Raw genomic sequence first — 16,632 nt, 5'->3', positions numbered from 1 at the left:
CACAGTCATGCTCATTCATTTACATATTGCCTACAACTGTTTTCATGCTACAATAGCAGAGTCGAGTAGCTACAAAAGAGATGGCCCCCAAAGCCTAAAATATTTTTCTCTACAAGAAAAGTTTAACCACCCCTGTACAAGTCAGTTCATTATTCCAGGCCCTCCTTATGTTTAATAGTTCTTCATATTAAACGTTCCCTGTTCAAATTTACTGTGTGACTTTCCTAATCTTCTCAGACCCAATCTAACATGTCTCCAGCTTCTCTGGCCCCCTTTCACAGACCGCTTCCAGGCTTAGCTGTCCTATAATGCGAGTGCTCCTCAAGGCCCTCCTCTCCACTTTCTCTAACTTCTTTTCCAAACGACTTATCTGCTTGCCTATCTTCAGTCACCAGGTCTGTGGAATCAACTAAAGCAAGCTTGGTTTTTAATCTAGGTTCTATGAATGAAACTGCATGCAAATTTTGTGTGGATGCACAAATGTGCATATGGATAAGAAGTTCTCTAGCCTCATCTTTTGGCACAATGGCTCAATAGTTAAGGGCACAGACCCTGGATACAACCTGCTTAAGTTTGAAGCCCAGCTCTGCCACTATGGCCTGGGCTGTTGTTTCAGTTTCCATGTCTATAAAAGAAGGAAAATTGTAGTATTAATACTTGCCTCAGAGAGTTGTTATGAGAGGTAAAGTAGTTAATAGATATGGAGCTCTTCCCTGGTGGCTCAGACTACCGGTAAAGAATCCACCTTTCGGGAGCCGCGTTAGGCATTACTGACAAAATAGAGGCACGGCCCTAAACCCCCTCCCTTTGTTCCGTAGGCACGGTCCCGGAATGAAGGAGTTAGGCTTTGTGATTCTGACTTGTTTTTCCCTTTTCTCGGCTGAGTTGACTGAAGAGAATATTAAGGTGCTTATTGTTTTTGAGAGGAGCATGAGAAGGCATAAAGCCTTCTGCAACTGTGCTCAAAGAATAATTCATAAAGTTAATCACTGACATTTGTTCAAGGACTTTTACAAAAAAGTGTTCCAGGGTGAGCACACAGGCCGCAGCTTGAGGCTATGGGAGGGGTTGCTATCTGAAGCCCATTTGTGAGAAAAGTTTATGGCAAAGGAGTTTGCTGAATTTAGGGCTTAGGAATAATTAAAATAGTTAGAAGCTAAAGATTTAAGGATTGCTGTAATGTTAGCATATTCTACTATAGCTTATAGAAATTAGGGACTTTAGAGATATTATTAAGTAGAAGCCCTTTCTAAGAAATAGTGAGCTTAGGATACTAGGAGCAAACAGGACTCTATGTGGTATGCAGCCCAGATATTAGCATGAGTTACAGTGTATTCACAAGGACACATGAGAAAAAGTAGATAAGAGAATCGCTGAGGAAAGAACTTCTTTTGAGGGGCAACAATGATTTTTGGAGAAAAATAAATCTGGGTCCATGGGAACTAAAAATATCAAACCTCTGACCTAATGCTTTTGTAAAAGTATAAAAGAGAATCATAAGCTTGAAATAAACAGTCAGTCCAAGTAAAATGAGAGGCTGCCTCAGTTTCTCTCGCCGACACTGCTCACCCCTTCAGGTTGAATCCCTGGCTGCTGGAGCTGGACTCTGGCATCCACCTGCAATGCAAGAGATCCAGGTTGGATCCCTGGGTCGGGAAGATCCCCTGGAGAAGCCTGGATTTTTGCCTGGAGAATTCCATGGACAGAGAAGCCCAGTAGACTACAATCCATGGGGTCGCAGAGTCGGACACCGCCGAAGCAACTTAGCACACATGACATATAATAAGCACTGTATAAGCACTGGGTCTTATTGCCATTTCTGGCACTGCCCCTAACCTCTGTGGCCTAAATAGACCAATGTTTTCCTTCGATCTAGTGGCCCCTGTTTTAACTTTGTGTGCTCACTCAAGTCCTCTGCTTAGAGAATTCTTGCCTGTATGTTGCTTGTCCACTAAATTCTGACCTTCTTCAGGCTTCAACTCAAAGAGGTTAAGTTGTTTCCTCAAAGAAGTCTTCCTGATTTCCAGATCAGAAGGGGTCTCCTGCTATAACCTCCCCAAACTTTCTCTATTTCCCCTCGTAACCCTCATCACAATTTATTCATAGTAATCACTTGTTGCAGAGGTAATTTCTCCCTGGCTTCTTTCTGGACCTCAGCACAGTGCCTAATACATTGTAGGAATACCATAAAGTCAAAGTGTTAGTTACTCAGCCATGTCCAACTCTTTGCAACTCCATGGACTATAGCCTGCCATGCTCCTCTGTCCATGGAATTCTCCAGGCAAGAATACTGGAGTTGGTTGCCATTTCCTCTTCAAAGGGATCTTCCCAACTCAGGGATCGAACCAGGGTCTCTTGCATTGCAGGTGGATTCTTTATCGTCTGAGCCACCAGGAAAGCCCAGGAATACCATAAACATTTGTCAAATAAATGAGTGAATGTATAAGGAACAAAACGTGGGACAAATATTGTTTCTGTTGTTTAGTCTTTAGTGAGTGAGTGAAGTCGTTCAGTCGTGTCCGACTCTTTGCGACCCCATGGACAGTAGCCAACCAGGCTCCTCCATCCATGGGATTTTCCAGGCAAGAATACAGGAGTGGGTTGCCATTTCCTTCTCCAGGGGATCTTCCCCACCCAGGGATTGAACACGAGTCTCCCACATTGTAGGCAGACGCTTTACCGTCTGAGCCACCAGGGAAGTCTTTAAGTAGTGTCCAGTTCTTTTGCAACCCCATGGACTGTAGCCCACCAGACTCCTCTGTCCGTGGAATTCTTCAGGCAAGAATACTGGAGTGGGTTGCCATTTCCTTCTCCAGGGGGTCTTCCTGACCCAGGGATTGAACCTGCTTCTCCTGAATTGGCAGGCAGGTTCTTTACCATTGACTCACCAGGGAAGCTGATTCAAATATTGGATAACCCAATAATTAACGTGTTACAAAATATGATGACTATTAGATAATCAAATTTGTATTGTGTGAAGGAAATACTCTCTTTGCCAAGTGCTGTAACATACACTGGCTTAAACTGAGCCTGGAACATGTGTCTTTCAATCAAACGGAAATGAATTGTCCAGAAGAACCAGAATACGTTACTCAGTGCAGTCAGGAATCACAGACAGATGATGACTTAAAACATTTCCCATCTGAAAAACATTCATTCTCTGGAAACAAGAAAGTCCTCAGATGGCAGAGCTAAAAGGAGTGACTGATCAGGGAACCTGCTTGTTCCCAGAGAATTTCCACGGCTTTATGCAAGGCAGGATTAAGTACTTTGCCAAGTAGGCAAAACCATTTGTGCTAATCTGAGAAATCCACTGCTACCCTGGGGGTTAAAATAACCCAAGTCTTCAAGAGAACTATATTCTATCTTCAGTTAACACTCAAACACCAGGAAAATTATACTTTCTATTTCATGATATGTTTTTATTTCATTATAATTCAAAAGACACGAAGTGATTCTCCTGTAATGTCTTCAGGGACGGATTGTTTCTGCTCCTTTGGGTGAAGGAATCCCTAAAGAATTTCTGCCCACCCCCCACCCCCCTCCAACTGTCAGACTCCAACCGCTCCTCTCCCGTGTAATCAGCCTTATTAGAACATTTTCCTGACGCCAATATTTGACCTCTAGAAGAAACATGCGGTAACCGACTAACCATAATTAGGGAAACCTGAACCAGGGTCTGGACTTGGGCTCAGGGTAGAAAGGACTGGGGAGATTTCACGGTGGCCAGAGGGGCCATGGGAGAGCTGGTTGGATGGTCCCAAAAGTCTTAGATCCTAGCCGGTTGGGGAGTCCTTGCGTATCTGGGGCAAGATTCAGCTTCTCTCCGAGTCTGGGAATTAGGAGCGCACATGCCGAGCTTCGGACTACATTTCCCAGAAGGCTCTACTCCCCGGGTTTTCGTAGTTTACCAGGGCGTGTCTTGGAGGCGAGGCAGCAGTCGGCGAGCACAGTTGGGGCAACTCGCTGCGGCTGCGGCAGCCGCACCTGCCTTCGGGCGAGATGGTTGGGGTTCTGCTCCTGCTCCTCCTTCTCCCCTTTCTCCTGTACATCGCTGCACCCCAAATCAGGTCTGTGCAAATGTACTGCCTTCCTCTTAGAGAAATCTGCGGGGCGCGGGGCGAGGGGAGACATACATCCTCATCGAAGCTCTGAGCTTCAAAAGGAGGACAGGAAAACTCCCTGCGGGTCTCCAGGTAGGGGATGTTCGGTGGGTCGGAGGGGGTCGAGCTGCCCGGGGAGAAGAGGGCGAGATCAGGAGACCCCCAGGTCGTGGGAAGAGGCTGCAGTCCGGAACATCCTGCTTTGTTTCCTCGATGCCAGTCGTGACATCTGCAGCCCCACTGTTTTGTTGCTGTTAGACTGGCTTTTCCTCTGGGCAGATGCTGTAAAGGATGAAAGGGTTTCATCACTCTTGTCTTCTAACATGCCTTAGCAGCAGAAGTAAGGGGTGGGGCGGCGTGGGGGAGGGCGGTCCCGAGTCTTGCCCTGGGGTTTTGGGGTGAGGAGGAGAAGTTGAGGGCCGTGGTCTCTGCACCAGGTGATAATCAGCCAATGGCTGGCTTAGTGCCCCAGAGAATCAGCAGCGAGTTGCCGGACAGGCAGCCTGCTGATTGGTTCTGAGTAAATCACCAGTAGTGACGGTGGACCTGTGACTGCAGAGAACACTTCTTCCCTCGGTAGGGATTGGGTAGGGTGGAAGGGAAATGCAGTCAAGGTGCGACTGGAACTGGAAGGCGCGCTAGATCACTCTCTGCAGTTTCTTACACATTCACTCCTTCCTTCCTCATTCCTCTCCTCGCTCGAGCCGATTCTCCCATTTTGTTGTTCCTCCTCTGAACTCGCCGCGCTCCCACCTCTAGAAGCTCACACGAGTGCGATACTCGGATGAATACGCTCCTTTTTCTCTCTTTTCCGCCACAGCATCCTCTGATCCACACAGAATCTCAGTGAAAAGTTGAACCTGGCGTGCTGCAGTCCATGCGGTCGCACACAGTCGGACAGGACTGAGCGACTGAACTGAAAATACTGCTCATACCTCAAAGAGATTTTTCTAATCAAAGTTATACTCCAAGGGTCATGTTCCCAACTTACCAAGCTAGGTCGTGGGGGCTGGACCAGAGCTGGACTTTCATAGTTGGTTGTCTCTTTCTTTCCTGCTGGTTAAGGAGAAGGAACAGCTGGGTTGAGGTCCTCGTGGGTGCTTGTGGAGGAGAAGCGGAATGGACGTGGGAAAACTGAGCGGGGAGGATTGTCTGAGGAGAAAGATACCCGCTGGTGGGCACCTTGCTTCCTTATTGGCCTGTTTGTTCTAAGCAGGAACTTGAGTGGCGAGCAGTTTGTGCTGTGCAATTTTCAATGAAACATTTAAATTAAAAAATGCTTATCCCAGTCAACTGATTCTTTTAAATTGAGTCCCCAGGCTTTGCAGAGTAGAGGACAATCTAAGACCTAATACCTGTTTATGCATTCATTCCTTTGGAGAAGTAGAGTAGTGTATTGCTTAGGAAGAAGGACTTGTACTGATTAAACCAGGACTGGAATCTCAAGTTCTGCTCTGTATTTATTTAGTCATGTTTTGCCTTATTTTTAACTGTTCATGTGTAGGGAGCTGGGGGGCAGGGGGGAGGGTGATTCCTTTCATTTTGTCCCAGGTTGACAAGCTTTCATAATTTTTAACTTTTTTGTTGGGTAAGCTGTTTTATTCAACCATAAAGGCCATAAAGTGCCAGTTATGGACCGATTAACATCAGGGAACCAGTTCTTTCTTTTTCTAGGCTGAGTCTTGTGATTTCCTCAGCCCAAGGAAGAGCTCCACCAGGAGCTCAAATATTCATCCAGTTCTTGTACTGCAAGGAGCTAGAGTTAAAGTTGCCCTTAATAGAATCATTTCTGTCCTTAAGCAAGAGCAGAAAAAATTTAAGCAAGAAAATCTTAAGAGCAGAAAACTTTTGTTTTGTTTCCTCCAATCTTCCTTCAGTCTGTAAAAGGACAGCAGTAGAAGGAACGAAAACAGCCGTCAGCCTTGGGATGTGTAGATAAGGGGGTGTTGCAGGAGCCTCTGGCTAAGGCAAAGAAAATGAAGAACTGATAACTCCTCTGTCTGCAGGAAGATGCTGTCCAGCGGGGTTTGTACATCAACCATCCAGCTTCCTGGAAAAGTGGCTGTGGTCACTGGAGCCAACACAGGCATCGGGAAGGAGACCGCCAAAGAGCTGGCTCGAAGAGGCAAGTCTATCTGCTTTCAGTTCCCTTCTGCTACTTGTTTGTTTGTTTTTTAATTGAAGTATAGTTGATTTAGGGCTTCCCTGGTGGCTCAGGTAGTTAAGAATCTGCCTGCAATGCAGGAGACCCAGGAAGATCCCCTGGAGAAGGGGATGGCTACCCACTCCAGTATTCATGCCTGGAGAATTCCATGGACAGAGGAGCCTGGCGGTCTACAGTCCATGGGGTCTCAAAGAGTCAGACACAACTGAATGACTAACACCGTTATAGTTGATTTTACAATGTTGTGTTTATTTGTGTTAATCACTTTGTGTACAGCAAAGTGATTCAGTTATACATCCTTTTTTATATTCTTTTCCATTATGGTTTATCTCAGGATATTGAATATAGTTCCTTGTGCTATACAGTAGGACCTTGTTGTTTATCCATTCTATATGTAATAGTTTTTATCTGCCAACCCCTAACTCCCAGTCCATGCAACCTCCTCCCTTCTCCGCCTTGGCAACTACAAGTCTGTTCTTGCGTCTGTGAGGCTGTTTCTGTTTTGCAGACAGCTTCATTTATGTCATATTTTAGATTCTACATGTAAGTGATATATGGTATTTGTCTTTCCCCTTCTGACTTAACTTCACTTAGTATGATAATCTCTAGTTCCATCCATGTTGCTGCAAATGGCATTATTTCATTCTTTTTTATGGCTGAGTAGAATTCCATTGTATATATGTACCATATCTTTTTTTATCCATTCATCTGTCAGTGGACATTTGGGTTTTTCCTTGTCTTGGCTTTTGTGAATAGTGCTGCTATGAAATAAAGGTGCGTGTATCTTTGGGGATTATAGTTTTGCCAAAATATATGCCTAGGAGTAGATTTCTGGTTCATATGGTAATTCTATTTTTTAGTTTTCCGAGGACTATTTTCTATAGTGGCTGCACCAACCTATATTCCCACCAACAGCATGGAAGGGTTCCCTTTTCTCCACACCCTCTCTAGCTTTTGTTATTTGTAGACTTTTAATAATGGCCATCCTGACGAGTATGAGGTGATAATCTCATTGTAGTTTTTATTGCATTTCTAATAATTAACAGTGTTGAGCATCTTTTCCTGTGCCTGTTGGCCCTCTGTCTTCTTTGGAGAAACTTCAGTTTAGGTCTCCTGCTGCTACTGCTATTTTATCCCTTGCCATGATGACCATTTTCATTATTTCCTCCCAGGCTTGGAATTCAAGAACATTTGAAAGGCCCCACTGATCTGCTGGTCTGAATGTTGTACATGTTCTACATATAATGGACATAATGAAAAGTGTTGATTTATTTTTCTTGCCTGATTTATTCATCAGATACCTCTTTGTGAAGCAGGGGTAATCCCTTTTTAGAAACAAACAGTAGAAAATAATATTTAACATTAGAATTAAGTCTTTGATGCTCACTGCAAAACAGAGCCAACAGTTTGTCTCTCTTATATGTTGATTGACAGGAGCCCGTGTGTATTTAGCTTGCCGGGACGTACAAAAGGGGGAATTGGTGGCCAGAGAAATCCAGATGATGACAGGGAACCAACAAGTGTTGGTGCGGAAACTGGACTTGGCTGATACTAAATCTATTCGAGCCTTTGCCAAGCGCTTCTTAGAAGGTGGGTGTCCAACTAGGGACTATGCTGTGGGTTTTGCAATCAACATGGAAGACTTAGCTAAAAAGAAAAGATTCCTCTCCCTCTCTGACATCTAGAAATGCTAGACAAGAAACAACCAAAAACTTTTGGATTCATAATGGAACTCATTAGTAACAAAGGGAAATCCTCAAGAGGCAGGGAAAAAAGTGACTTTGAAAAGTCACAGCAGATTTCCTCAGTTAGGAATCAACCTGCCAACGCAGGGGACACAGGTTCGATCCCTGGTCCAGGAGGATCCTGCATGCCTCGGGGCAACTAAGCCTGTGAGCTGAACCTTCCTAGAGCTCATTCTCCACAACAGGAGAGTAGCCCCCTCTTGCCACAACTAGAGAAAGCTTACACGTAACAACGAAGACCCAGCAGAGCCAAAAATAAACAAACAAATAAAATTCACCCCAAAATGTCATAGTAGTGCATAAGAACTAAAGCCAAAAATCTCGTATGTGTACCAGAACTCCATATGGGCTTTAAGGTCTGGAGTCCACATATCCGTATAGAGATAAGAGATGAGGCCTCAGGATGTTGAGGGCTGGGTTGCTGTACCTGAGGCTCCACGTCAGGCTGGGATCCACAAACAGTCATCTGGTCCACGGTACAGGGGCTTAGAAAAAAAACCCCAGGCCAGCTGCTCAAGGATATGACAAAGAAGCCTATCATCTCTCTAGGAGGTGGATGAATAAAAGGTCATCGGCAAGAAATTAGAACTTCAGGCTGACATCATTTATGGGGGCGGGGGGGATTTCATTCACGTCACTAACTGATGCAAGAAACTTAAGCTGAGAAATTAACATAAAATCCTGTAGTGTCACATCAAAAGCAAGTCCAAGAGCACTCTGTAGACTTTTTCCCTCATAACCCAGGGATCTAGGCCTCCCAAGGAAAACAACTTCCACTGATAATGCTTTTAGACAAAAATTACAAATGATATGAAAAAAGAAATCATAAGAGAGTTTGCAGTTGAAACAGAGGTGAAACCAGTGTTTCTTTGGGGGCGTGAAACCAAGTGGCAGGGAGGCGTACCAAACATCCTGCTTTTCTCTTGTTTTGAAATTTCTCATTCAGCTGGGGAAGTTTTTCTATTGGGAGAGATAGAACACTTCCCAAAAGCAATGAGTCAGTAGATCCTGAATTGGAAAGATTGGAAAGGCCATTTGGTCATGTCATGTGGAATTTTTCCCTGTAGTAAGAGTATGTAGGATTCAACTAGCATCTTAAAATGAAAAACAATACAAAATAAATATGAAGGGAAGATAGAGGGAAGATTGAAGCCATGCATCCCCTTTTCAAAGCGTGGGTGTGGGGCAGATTTCAAAGATGTAACAGCCGTGGCTGGCCACGTGCACACTCCGTCTCCTCTTCCCCGCAGAGGAAAAGCATCTCCACATTTTGATCAACAACGCAGGAGTGATGATGTGTCCCTACTCCAAAACAGCAGATGGCTTTGAGATGCATATGGGAGTCAACCACTTAGGTAAGAAATCTTGTCTCATCCCAAAGCTAAAGGGAAAGTTAAATTCTCAGTGGAGAACTTAAGGTCTTGTGGCGCTTTCTTTGTGGTGTGAATGGACCTCTGGGCCATAACAGACCATAAATATATTCATTTAATAAATAGTGTGGTCCTGCCAGAAAGCTCAGGCTCCCTTGAGGTTCCCCCCATTTTTTGATCTGTTTTTCACATTCAGTTTAACTTAACCTAATTGGAGTGGGTGCTATGTTACTTTCTTTGTAGCCACCCTTTTGGCAGGCGTCAAATGGAGGCCATAGGCTCTTAAAGAGTTATTACCGAGTCCAAGCTTACTCTGCTTACTGCACGACAGGCCAGTGAATCCGAGAGGCGAGGTGCTGAGGCAAGGAAGAGACTTTAATCAGGGAGCAGGCAGACTGAGAAGACGGCAGGCTAGCACCTCAAAGTAACCATCTTATCAGGGTCTGGATGCCAGGTTCTATTATAGATCAGAGATGGGGGTAGGTAAGGAAGCAAAGTAAAAAGACCATTAATTTTGCAAACCTCGGCTGGAATGGCAAGCCTCAGGCATGGGATGTGTTCATTTCCCTCTTCCTGCCATCCACAGATGGACAGGGTTCTAAACAAAAGCACTTTTAGTTTAACAGCCAGGCAGAGGCGCAGGATTCTCCGAGGCAGACTGTTCTGTATGATTTTAATAACAAAAGCAGCAAAGAGCAAATCAAAGAGACAGTTCCATCACAGGGTCAGAATTGGCTTCCTCCCTGCAACAGTGATGTTATTCAAAGTTGGAATAAGATATGATTTCATATTCACGAGGGCTTCCCTGGTAGCTCAGCTGGTAAAGACTCTGCCTGCAATACAGGATACCTGGGTTTGATCCCTGGGTTGGGAAGATCCCCTGGAAAAGGGAACTGCTACCCACTCCAGTATTCTGGCCTGGGGAATTCATATTCACATAATCTAGACCTCTCATAGAAGGATGTCTATGTCTTTGGCTGTTCCTATGTCCCTGAACTCTCATTGAACTTGTTCTGTAGTTAATAATAAAAGTTAAAAGCTTTATTATTGGATTCTCTGTCTCCCATAGCAGAGCCTGGCTCACCACTACTCCCTTTACCCCCACCTTGGCCCTGAAATCTGTTCATTCTTTTTCTCATAGGTCACTTCCTCCTGACTCATCTGTTGCTAGAAAAGCTGGAGGAATCAGCACCATCGAGGGTGGTGAATGTATCTTCCTTAGCACATCTCCTGGGAAGGATCCACTTCCATAACCTGCAGGGCGAGAAGTTCTACCAGTCAGGTCTGGCCTACTGTCACAGCAAATTAGCCAACATTCTCTTCACCCAGGAACTGGCTCGGAGGCTAAAAGGTAGGCTTAAAAGTAGTGAGTATGGAGACATGAGTCAATGGGAAGTAGCTAAAAGTCACAGGAATCAGAGCTGTTTTATGGAGCCCATCTGTAGACAGCATCTGCTTTCATGGCTCTGCTTGGGTATGGTTTTAGTAAACAGCCCACAAATGAATGTTGGAGGTGATGGGGTAGTTCTGAAAGCTTGACTTTGGCATTTACTAGCTGCACGACCTGCAGCAAGTTGCTTAACTTTTCAAGTCTTAATTCCTCATATGTAAAGTGGGACTGCTTCATGGGTTATTGTTATGATTAATTTAACCTTGACTCATGAGCAAATCAAGGTTTTTGACTTCTAGATAGAATGGAGGGACCAAAACTTGCAGTGGCTACAAACACTAGGATAAAACAGGTCCTGGGCCTATAGAGGGTGAGGGGGTCTCCCTAACAGCAAAGGTTCAAATAAAAGGGAAATGTATGCTCGAGGAAGGGAGTCTCCAGACACAACCAGAGGTCCTTAGCACAGTCTACTCTGGATTTCCAATAAAGAGTAAGGAAATCCAACGTGGACAATTAAAAGTGCTTAGACTTGAGGCAGGCAGATCAGGCAGAAGGAATCAGACACAAGCGCTTCATCACTGGAACAGGAGTGTCAAACCACATGAACAGCTGTGAGATGGGGAGGAAAGTCTATGCCTAGGGCGTGATATCCTTTATCATCTGTAGATGGATCAGGGGAACTGGGTGGTGAAAATCAACCAAAAGTTGGTCAGGGTGCTAGGGGGGGCCTAGAAGTGCAGAGATGGGTCCAGCTGTGAGGATCAGATAAGAGCAGAGGATACACAAGTAAGGACACCTGATGGATGAGGATTAGGTGGGAAATAAGCTGTGATGCGAAGAAAGAAACCTGGGCATGATGAAGAGTCATTGATTCAGCCATTCAATAGCCACGTATTCAGGGCCCATGTTATTCTACACACTGGATTAGGGGCTGGGGGTGGAGTGGTTCACATCCAACAGGAGAGAGAAATAATTAGCAAGTTTTTATCCAGCTGTCCCATGTAAAATGAATCTAGTAATGCATGAATAATTTGCACTGTGAAAAAATGTTCCAATAATATGGAAGTATACAGAGTTAGAAATGAAACGCGCCCCCCCCACTTACTCTTCTCTGTCCCTCTTCTGCTTCCCCTCCGCCGCCTGCCCCAAGAAACCACTGTCAACAACTTGACCTGCACCTCTCCAATTATTTTCTTGTACATTTAACTGTGTATATACCATACATAAGGAACTGAAATTCTAACCGTATTTTAGAGAGCTTTCCATATAGTACTGGAGATTTACCACCACCAATGAAAAGGCAGCTTTAGAAAGGCAGTGATCAACAATGTCAAATGCTTCTGAGTGGGTCCTGGCTCTGCTGCTTCCTGACAGTTAATAGCCCCGCTCAGCCTGAACTGTAATCTGTGAAGTAAAAATATACATTACTGTGAGGAGTGGTTGTGACAGCATCAGGAGAGCAGAGTCCACAGCAGGCAAATGTCCGGTCATGTCTCCTGCCCTCTTTGGCCATTCAGCATCATCAAGTCCTGTCTTCCTCTTTCCATATGGCTTCCTAGCATCAGGCTCTGGCATCACGGTGTACTCTGTGCACCCTGGCACAGTCAACTCTGAACTGGTTCGGCACTCAGCCCTCATGAGATGGATCTGGTGGATTTTCTCCTTCTTCATCAAGACCCCACAGCAGGGAGCCCAGACCAGCCTATACTGTGCCTTAACGGAGGGTCTAGAAGTTCTCAGCGGAAACCATTTCAGGTACGAACGTGTGTGTTTTTGAAGATGGAATTTTATTGCCTATAGGAAATTATTTGGATTTGTCTGATACACTATATCCTTTAAAAAAAAATTATTTATTTATTTATTTTTGGAGGTGCTGCACTGGGTCTTCATTGCTATGTACAGGCTTTCTCCAGTTGTGGCAAGCAAGGGCTACTCTTCATTGCAAAGCCTGGGCTTCTCATTGTTGTGGAGCCTCCAGGCGTGAGGTCTTTAATAGTTGTGACACATGGGTTCAGTTGCTCTGGAGCAAGTGGGGTTTTCCTGGACCAGGGATAGAACTCACGTCACCTCCATTGGCAGGCAGATTCTTAACCACTGGACCACTAGGAAAGTCCTGAAATAGTATAGGGTTTTTTTTTTTAGTAATTTTATTTATTTTAGGCTGTGCTTCAAGGGCTTTTCTCTAGCTTCAGCGAGCTGGGGCTACTCTCTAGTTGCGATGCGTGGGCTTCTCTTTGCAGTGGCTTCTCTTGCTGCGGAGTCTGTGGGCTCTGGGGCAAGCGGGCTTTAGTAGTTGCGGCAAGTGGGCTCAATAGTTGAGGTTCCTGGGCTCTAGGACACAGGCTCAATAGTTGTGATGCATGGTGTTAGTTGCCCTGCAGCATGTGGAATCTTCCCAGACCAGGGATTGAACCTGTGTCTCCTGCATTGGCAGGCCAGATCCTTTACTGTGGAGCCACCAGGGGAGCCCCCAAAATGGTATAGTCTTAAAAATTGTTCCTCACACGACTTCAAAGATCATGATTCCCTTTAGTCAATCATTAAAAAATAACCCTTCATTGAATCCCTGCTGTGTACTAGATGCAGAGAGGAGAAAAAAGAGTAAAAGAATTATTCTTGAGAAACTTTTCTGGGAAGTAAAGAGTTGGGACAGCTCTCCTGTATTTAATGGGGACTTAAAATAATTGGAATTACAACAGTGAAGAGAACGTATATGAAACAGATGGGACCTTATTACCATTTCTTTTTTTACGATTTTTTTTTTTTAACGTGGACCATTTTAACAGTCATTTTGAATTTGTTACAATATTGCTTCTGTTTTTGTTTTGGTTTTTTTGGCAATGAGGCATGTGGGATCTTAACTCTCCAATCAGGGATCAAACCTGCACCTCGGTGGAAGGCAGTGTCTTAACCACTGAACCACCAGGGAAGTCCCCGTGTTACCATTTCTTTTCTCCTATCATCTTTTCCTTCTTTTGTTGGTTATGAAGCTGACTTAACTTGTTCTTTGAGTTTTGTAGTTTTATAACCTACAGTTATAACTGTAGGTACACTGCAGAAAGAAGCAGCACTTCTTTAATCGCTCCAAGCATCTAAGAGCAATGTAGTATCTCAGCCACATGACACCATACAGCATCTTATAGAGTTGACCTTACAGACATATTTGAACAAGATGGACATACACAGGTATCAGCCAGACACTGATATTATAATTAAATATTTATATACACACACACACACACAAGGGGGATATAAAGACTAAATGATATGTATTATATATCAAATAAACATTCTGATCCCAGGTGGTCTATGAGTTCCAAAATGGTTCTGACCCCATTTTTCTCTGGGGTAAAGTCTGGAGAATGAAGAGGTAGGACAAACACTGGTCCTGTGAACCACCCAGAGCACATGTCATCCCTGGGTTATTTTTCTGTCGTGTTCCTTACGCCAGGCGGAGGGCAGACTGCATTCTTAACCCTGTGTTCTAAGCCTCTCTCTTTCCCTTCCAGTGACTGCCACGTGGCATGGGTCTCTGCACAGGCTCGTAATGAGACGGTAGCAAGGCGGCTGTGGGATGTCAGCTGTGACCTGCTGGGCATCCCTGTGGACTGGCTGATGATGGCAGCTGGACCCAAGAGAAGCCTGAAGCAGACTACTCAGCACACCCTGCCAAAATGATTCTCCTTCAGGATGGCCAAAACCTTGAGCACGAAGCAAACCTTCCAACCTTGCCTGCTTGATGCCTGATAAAAGCCCAGTGTGCACTGCCGGATTCATCCAAACACCTTGCATTTGTCCAGGTTATTTTGCTCCTATTACTGCCCATTACTAGAGATAATATAGGCGAAGTAGACCCTCAGTTGACCTCCAAGCTCATCTTTTCCTTCTGAAGCCTCTTACCCAGGGGAACCTAAGCTGTGCCAGGGGTTGATTGATGGCACTTTGGATTAGTTTCTGTCCTCTTTGTCCACAGTGTAGTTCTTCCGAACCAAACTACCTTCAAGGGGAGGCATGATTTAGCCTCAGCTAAACTCCAGGAGTCCCAGTGGCTTGGCTCAAGGGCAGGGTTTGTCCTTCTTCTCCTAAGAAAACCACCATGGCACCAACATCTGAATTCTTTCAGCTCTTCACTGAATCTGGATTGTGGCATGGCTTTATCTTTGCCATGCCTAGATCACAGAAGAACTTCCTTTTCTAAGAAGGTGGAGTTTACTGGATGGCAGAGATTTGCGGAAAGGCAGAAATAAACATCAAATTTAAACTCATTCATTTTTCTGCTGTTTCTCAAATCAGCAAGAAGCTAGTGGAAAAGGCAGTTTGAAAAGATTGGCCACTTGACTTCACTTACTGACCCTAATTCATGGAGGTTTCCTCTTTGTGCCTTAGTTTCTCTTAGAAAACCAGAAGAGGAAGACTATTTAATGATTGTCCCTGAGTATATCTTTGTGTGTGTGCTTGTGTTTTTAAGCAGTTGGGAGTATTCAAAATAGTCACAAAGGAACAGTATTAAACGGACCCTAGTGCAGATAAATAATCAGAGACAGAGCAGACCTGTGTCATTCAGTCTTTGATACAAATGGGAAATAAACTCTACCCAAGAAGCACATGGGTAGCAGGGAAGAAGTCCAAAAAAGAGAAGAATCCTGGAAGGTAATGCATGCAAAGGCAATGAAGGGGCTAGAAAAGGGTGGTGGTGGTGTTTAATGCACAGCTAAAGATGGTAAAATCCAGCAATAGAAGAATTGAGGGTGACTACCTTGTGTTCAAGCATGATAAGGCACTGTTTGAACAAGCTCCCGTCAATCTATGTGGCAGAAAAAGCAAAAATGGTCCCCCATCCCCTCTACTTCTTTATTCAGCAAAATTATCTTAAGGACTGGTATTGGTAATTATGGTCATTTTAAAACTCTTTCAGGGCATTTCCATGACAAGATTAAAATGTCTGCTGTATAGTATACTTGAAGAATGTTTATCCAAAGTAATGGAAGTCTGAGAAATTGGACACAAACATGTCCCATCACTTGTTTGGAGTACATTCTTTTAGTAGAGTTTGTGATTTTCTTGGACTAATAATTACATGTTCACTTTGGTGGAGAAAAGAGTTATAGGGCCATAGTCTTCTCATATTTGTAAATAATCTTTTGTTGAACTTGTTTTGACCATTAAACTATATATTTAGATATGGTCATTTTATGGAAAAATTGGAAAACTTTTGATAATAGTACAGAACTGAATTAATATTTTACTTAATTTATATTGAACTGTCAATGACAAATAAAAAATTTGATGATTTACCATGTTTTTATTTACCAGAATAAAACCTGTAATAATTAAGCAAATTTAATTTGAGTCAACAGAAGAAAGCAATTAAATAAAAGTTTAATTACTGTCAAAAGAGGAAAACACTTTTCGTTACTATGGTTATGCAATCAGTCCTCATTCATGAGGATAATTTGTCCCAGAGTCTGCCACAGTGCAGTCTCAATTCAAATGCTATTAACTTGGGTTGTTGATAATTTGATTGTTCACTCACCCATTTCTACTAATCTTTTATGACACTGTTCAAAGACCACTTTTTCCAACGCAGGCTATTTATAATCTTTCCTTTTTGTACCTGCCCCTTCTGTAACACAATGCTATGGGGCTTATCACAGTACACTGCTACTAACAATCCCAGACTTTGCTATCTCTGAATGCTCAATGAATACTGGTGTCTCAGTGATAAAGAATCCGCCTGCAATGCAGAAGACTTGGGTTCCATCCCTGGGTCAAGAATATTCCCCTGGAGAAGGGAATGACTACCCACTCCAGTATTCTTGCCTAGGAAATCCCATGGACAGAAGAGCCTGGCAGGCTGCAG

General features: G+C 44.0%; 1 protein-coding gene across 3 annotated transcripts; it reads left to right on the top strand.

The window, feature by feature from the left end:
- Nucleotides 1-3,584: 3,584 nt before the first annotated feature.
- RDH11 (retinol dehydrogenase 11) lies at nucleotides 3,585-16,064 on the top strand. 3 transcript variants are annotated; one of them, XM_070797753.1, is made up of 7 exons: nucleotides 3,585-3,639; nucleotides 6,110-6,228; nucleotides 7,702-7,857; nucleotides 9,263-9,367; nucleotides 10,524-10,733; nucleotides 12,332-12,527; nucleotides 14,282-16,064. In XM_070797753.1, exons 1-7 carry the CDS (start codon nucleotides 3,635-3,637, stop codon nucleotides 14,448-14,450), a joined length of 960 nt encoding a protein of 319 aa, XP_070653854.1. In that variant the 5' UTR covers nucleotides 3,585-3,634; the 3' UTR covers nucleotides 14,451-16,064. The 3 variants fall into 3 exon arrangements, with proteins under 3 accessions (XP_070653854.1, XP_019824659.1, XP_070653855.1); XM_019969100.2 differs by lacking the exon at nucleotides 3,585-3,639 and adding an exon at nucleotides 3,914-4,070; XM_070797754.1 differs by lacking the exon at nucleotides 3,585-3,639 and adding an exon at nucleotides 5,255-5,277.
- Nucleotides 16,065-16,632: the final 568 nt, after the last annotated feature.

The sequence above is a fragment of the Bos indicus genome, chromosome 10 (genome assembly GCF_029378745.1).
Source record: "Bos indicus isolate NIAB-ARS_2022 breed Sahiwal x Tharparkar chromosome 10, NIAB-ARS_B.indTharparkar_mat_pri_1.0, whole genome shotgun sequence".
NCBI lineage: Eukaryota > Metazoa > Chordata > Mammalia > Artiodactyla > Bovidae > Bos > Bos indicus.
Note: the sequence above shows the minus strand (reverse complement) of the source record. Positions and strands in the feature narration are given on the sequence as shown.

What these genes read in the sequence shown, in the direction of transcription:
- RDH11 (XM_019969100.2), top strand. Translation starts at nt 4,003, where the DNA reads ATGGTTGGGGTTCTGCTCCTGCTCCTCCTTCTCCCCTTTCTCCTGTAC. An exon ending in ATCGCTGCACCCCAAATCAG is followed by an intron (nt 4,071 to 6,109) that starts GTCTGTGCAAAT and finishes CTCTGTCTGCAG; the next exon opens with GAAGATGCTGTCCAGCGGGG. An exon ending in CAAAGAGCTGGCTCGAAGAG is followed by an intron (nt 6,229 to 7,701) that starts GCAAGTCTATCT and finishes GTTGATTGACAG; the next exon opens with GAGCCCGTGTGTATTTAGCT.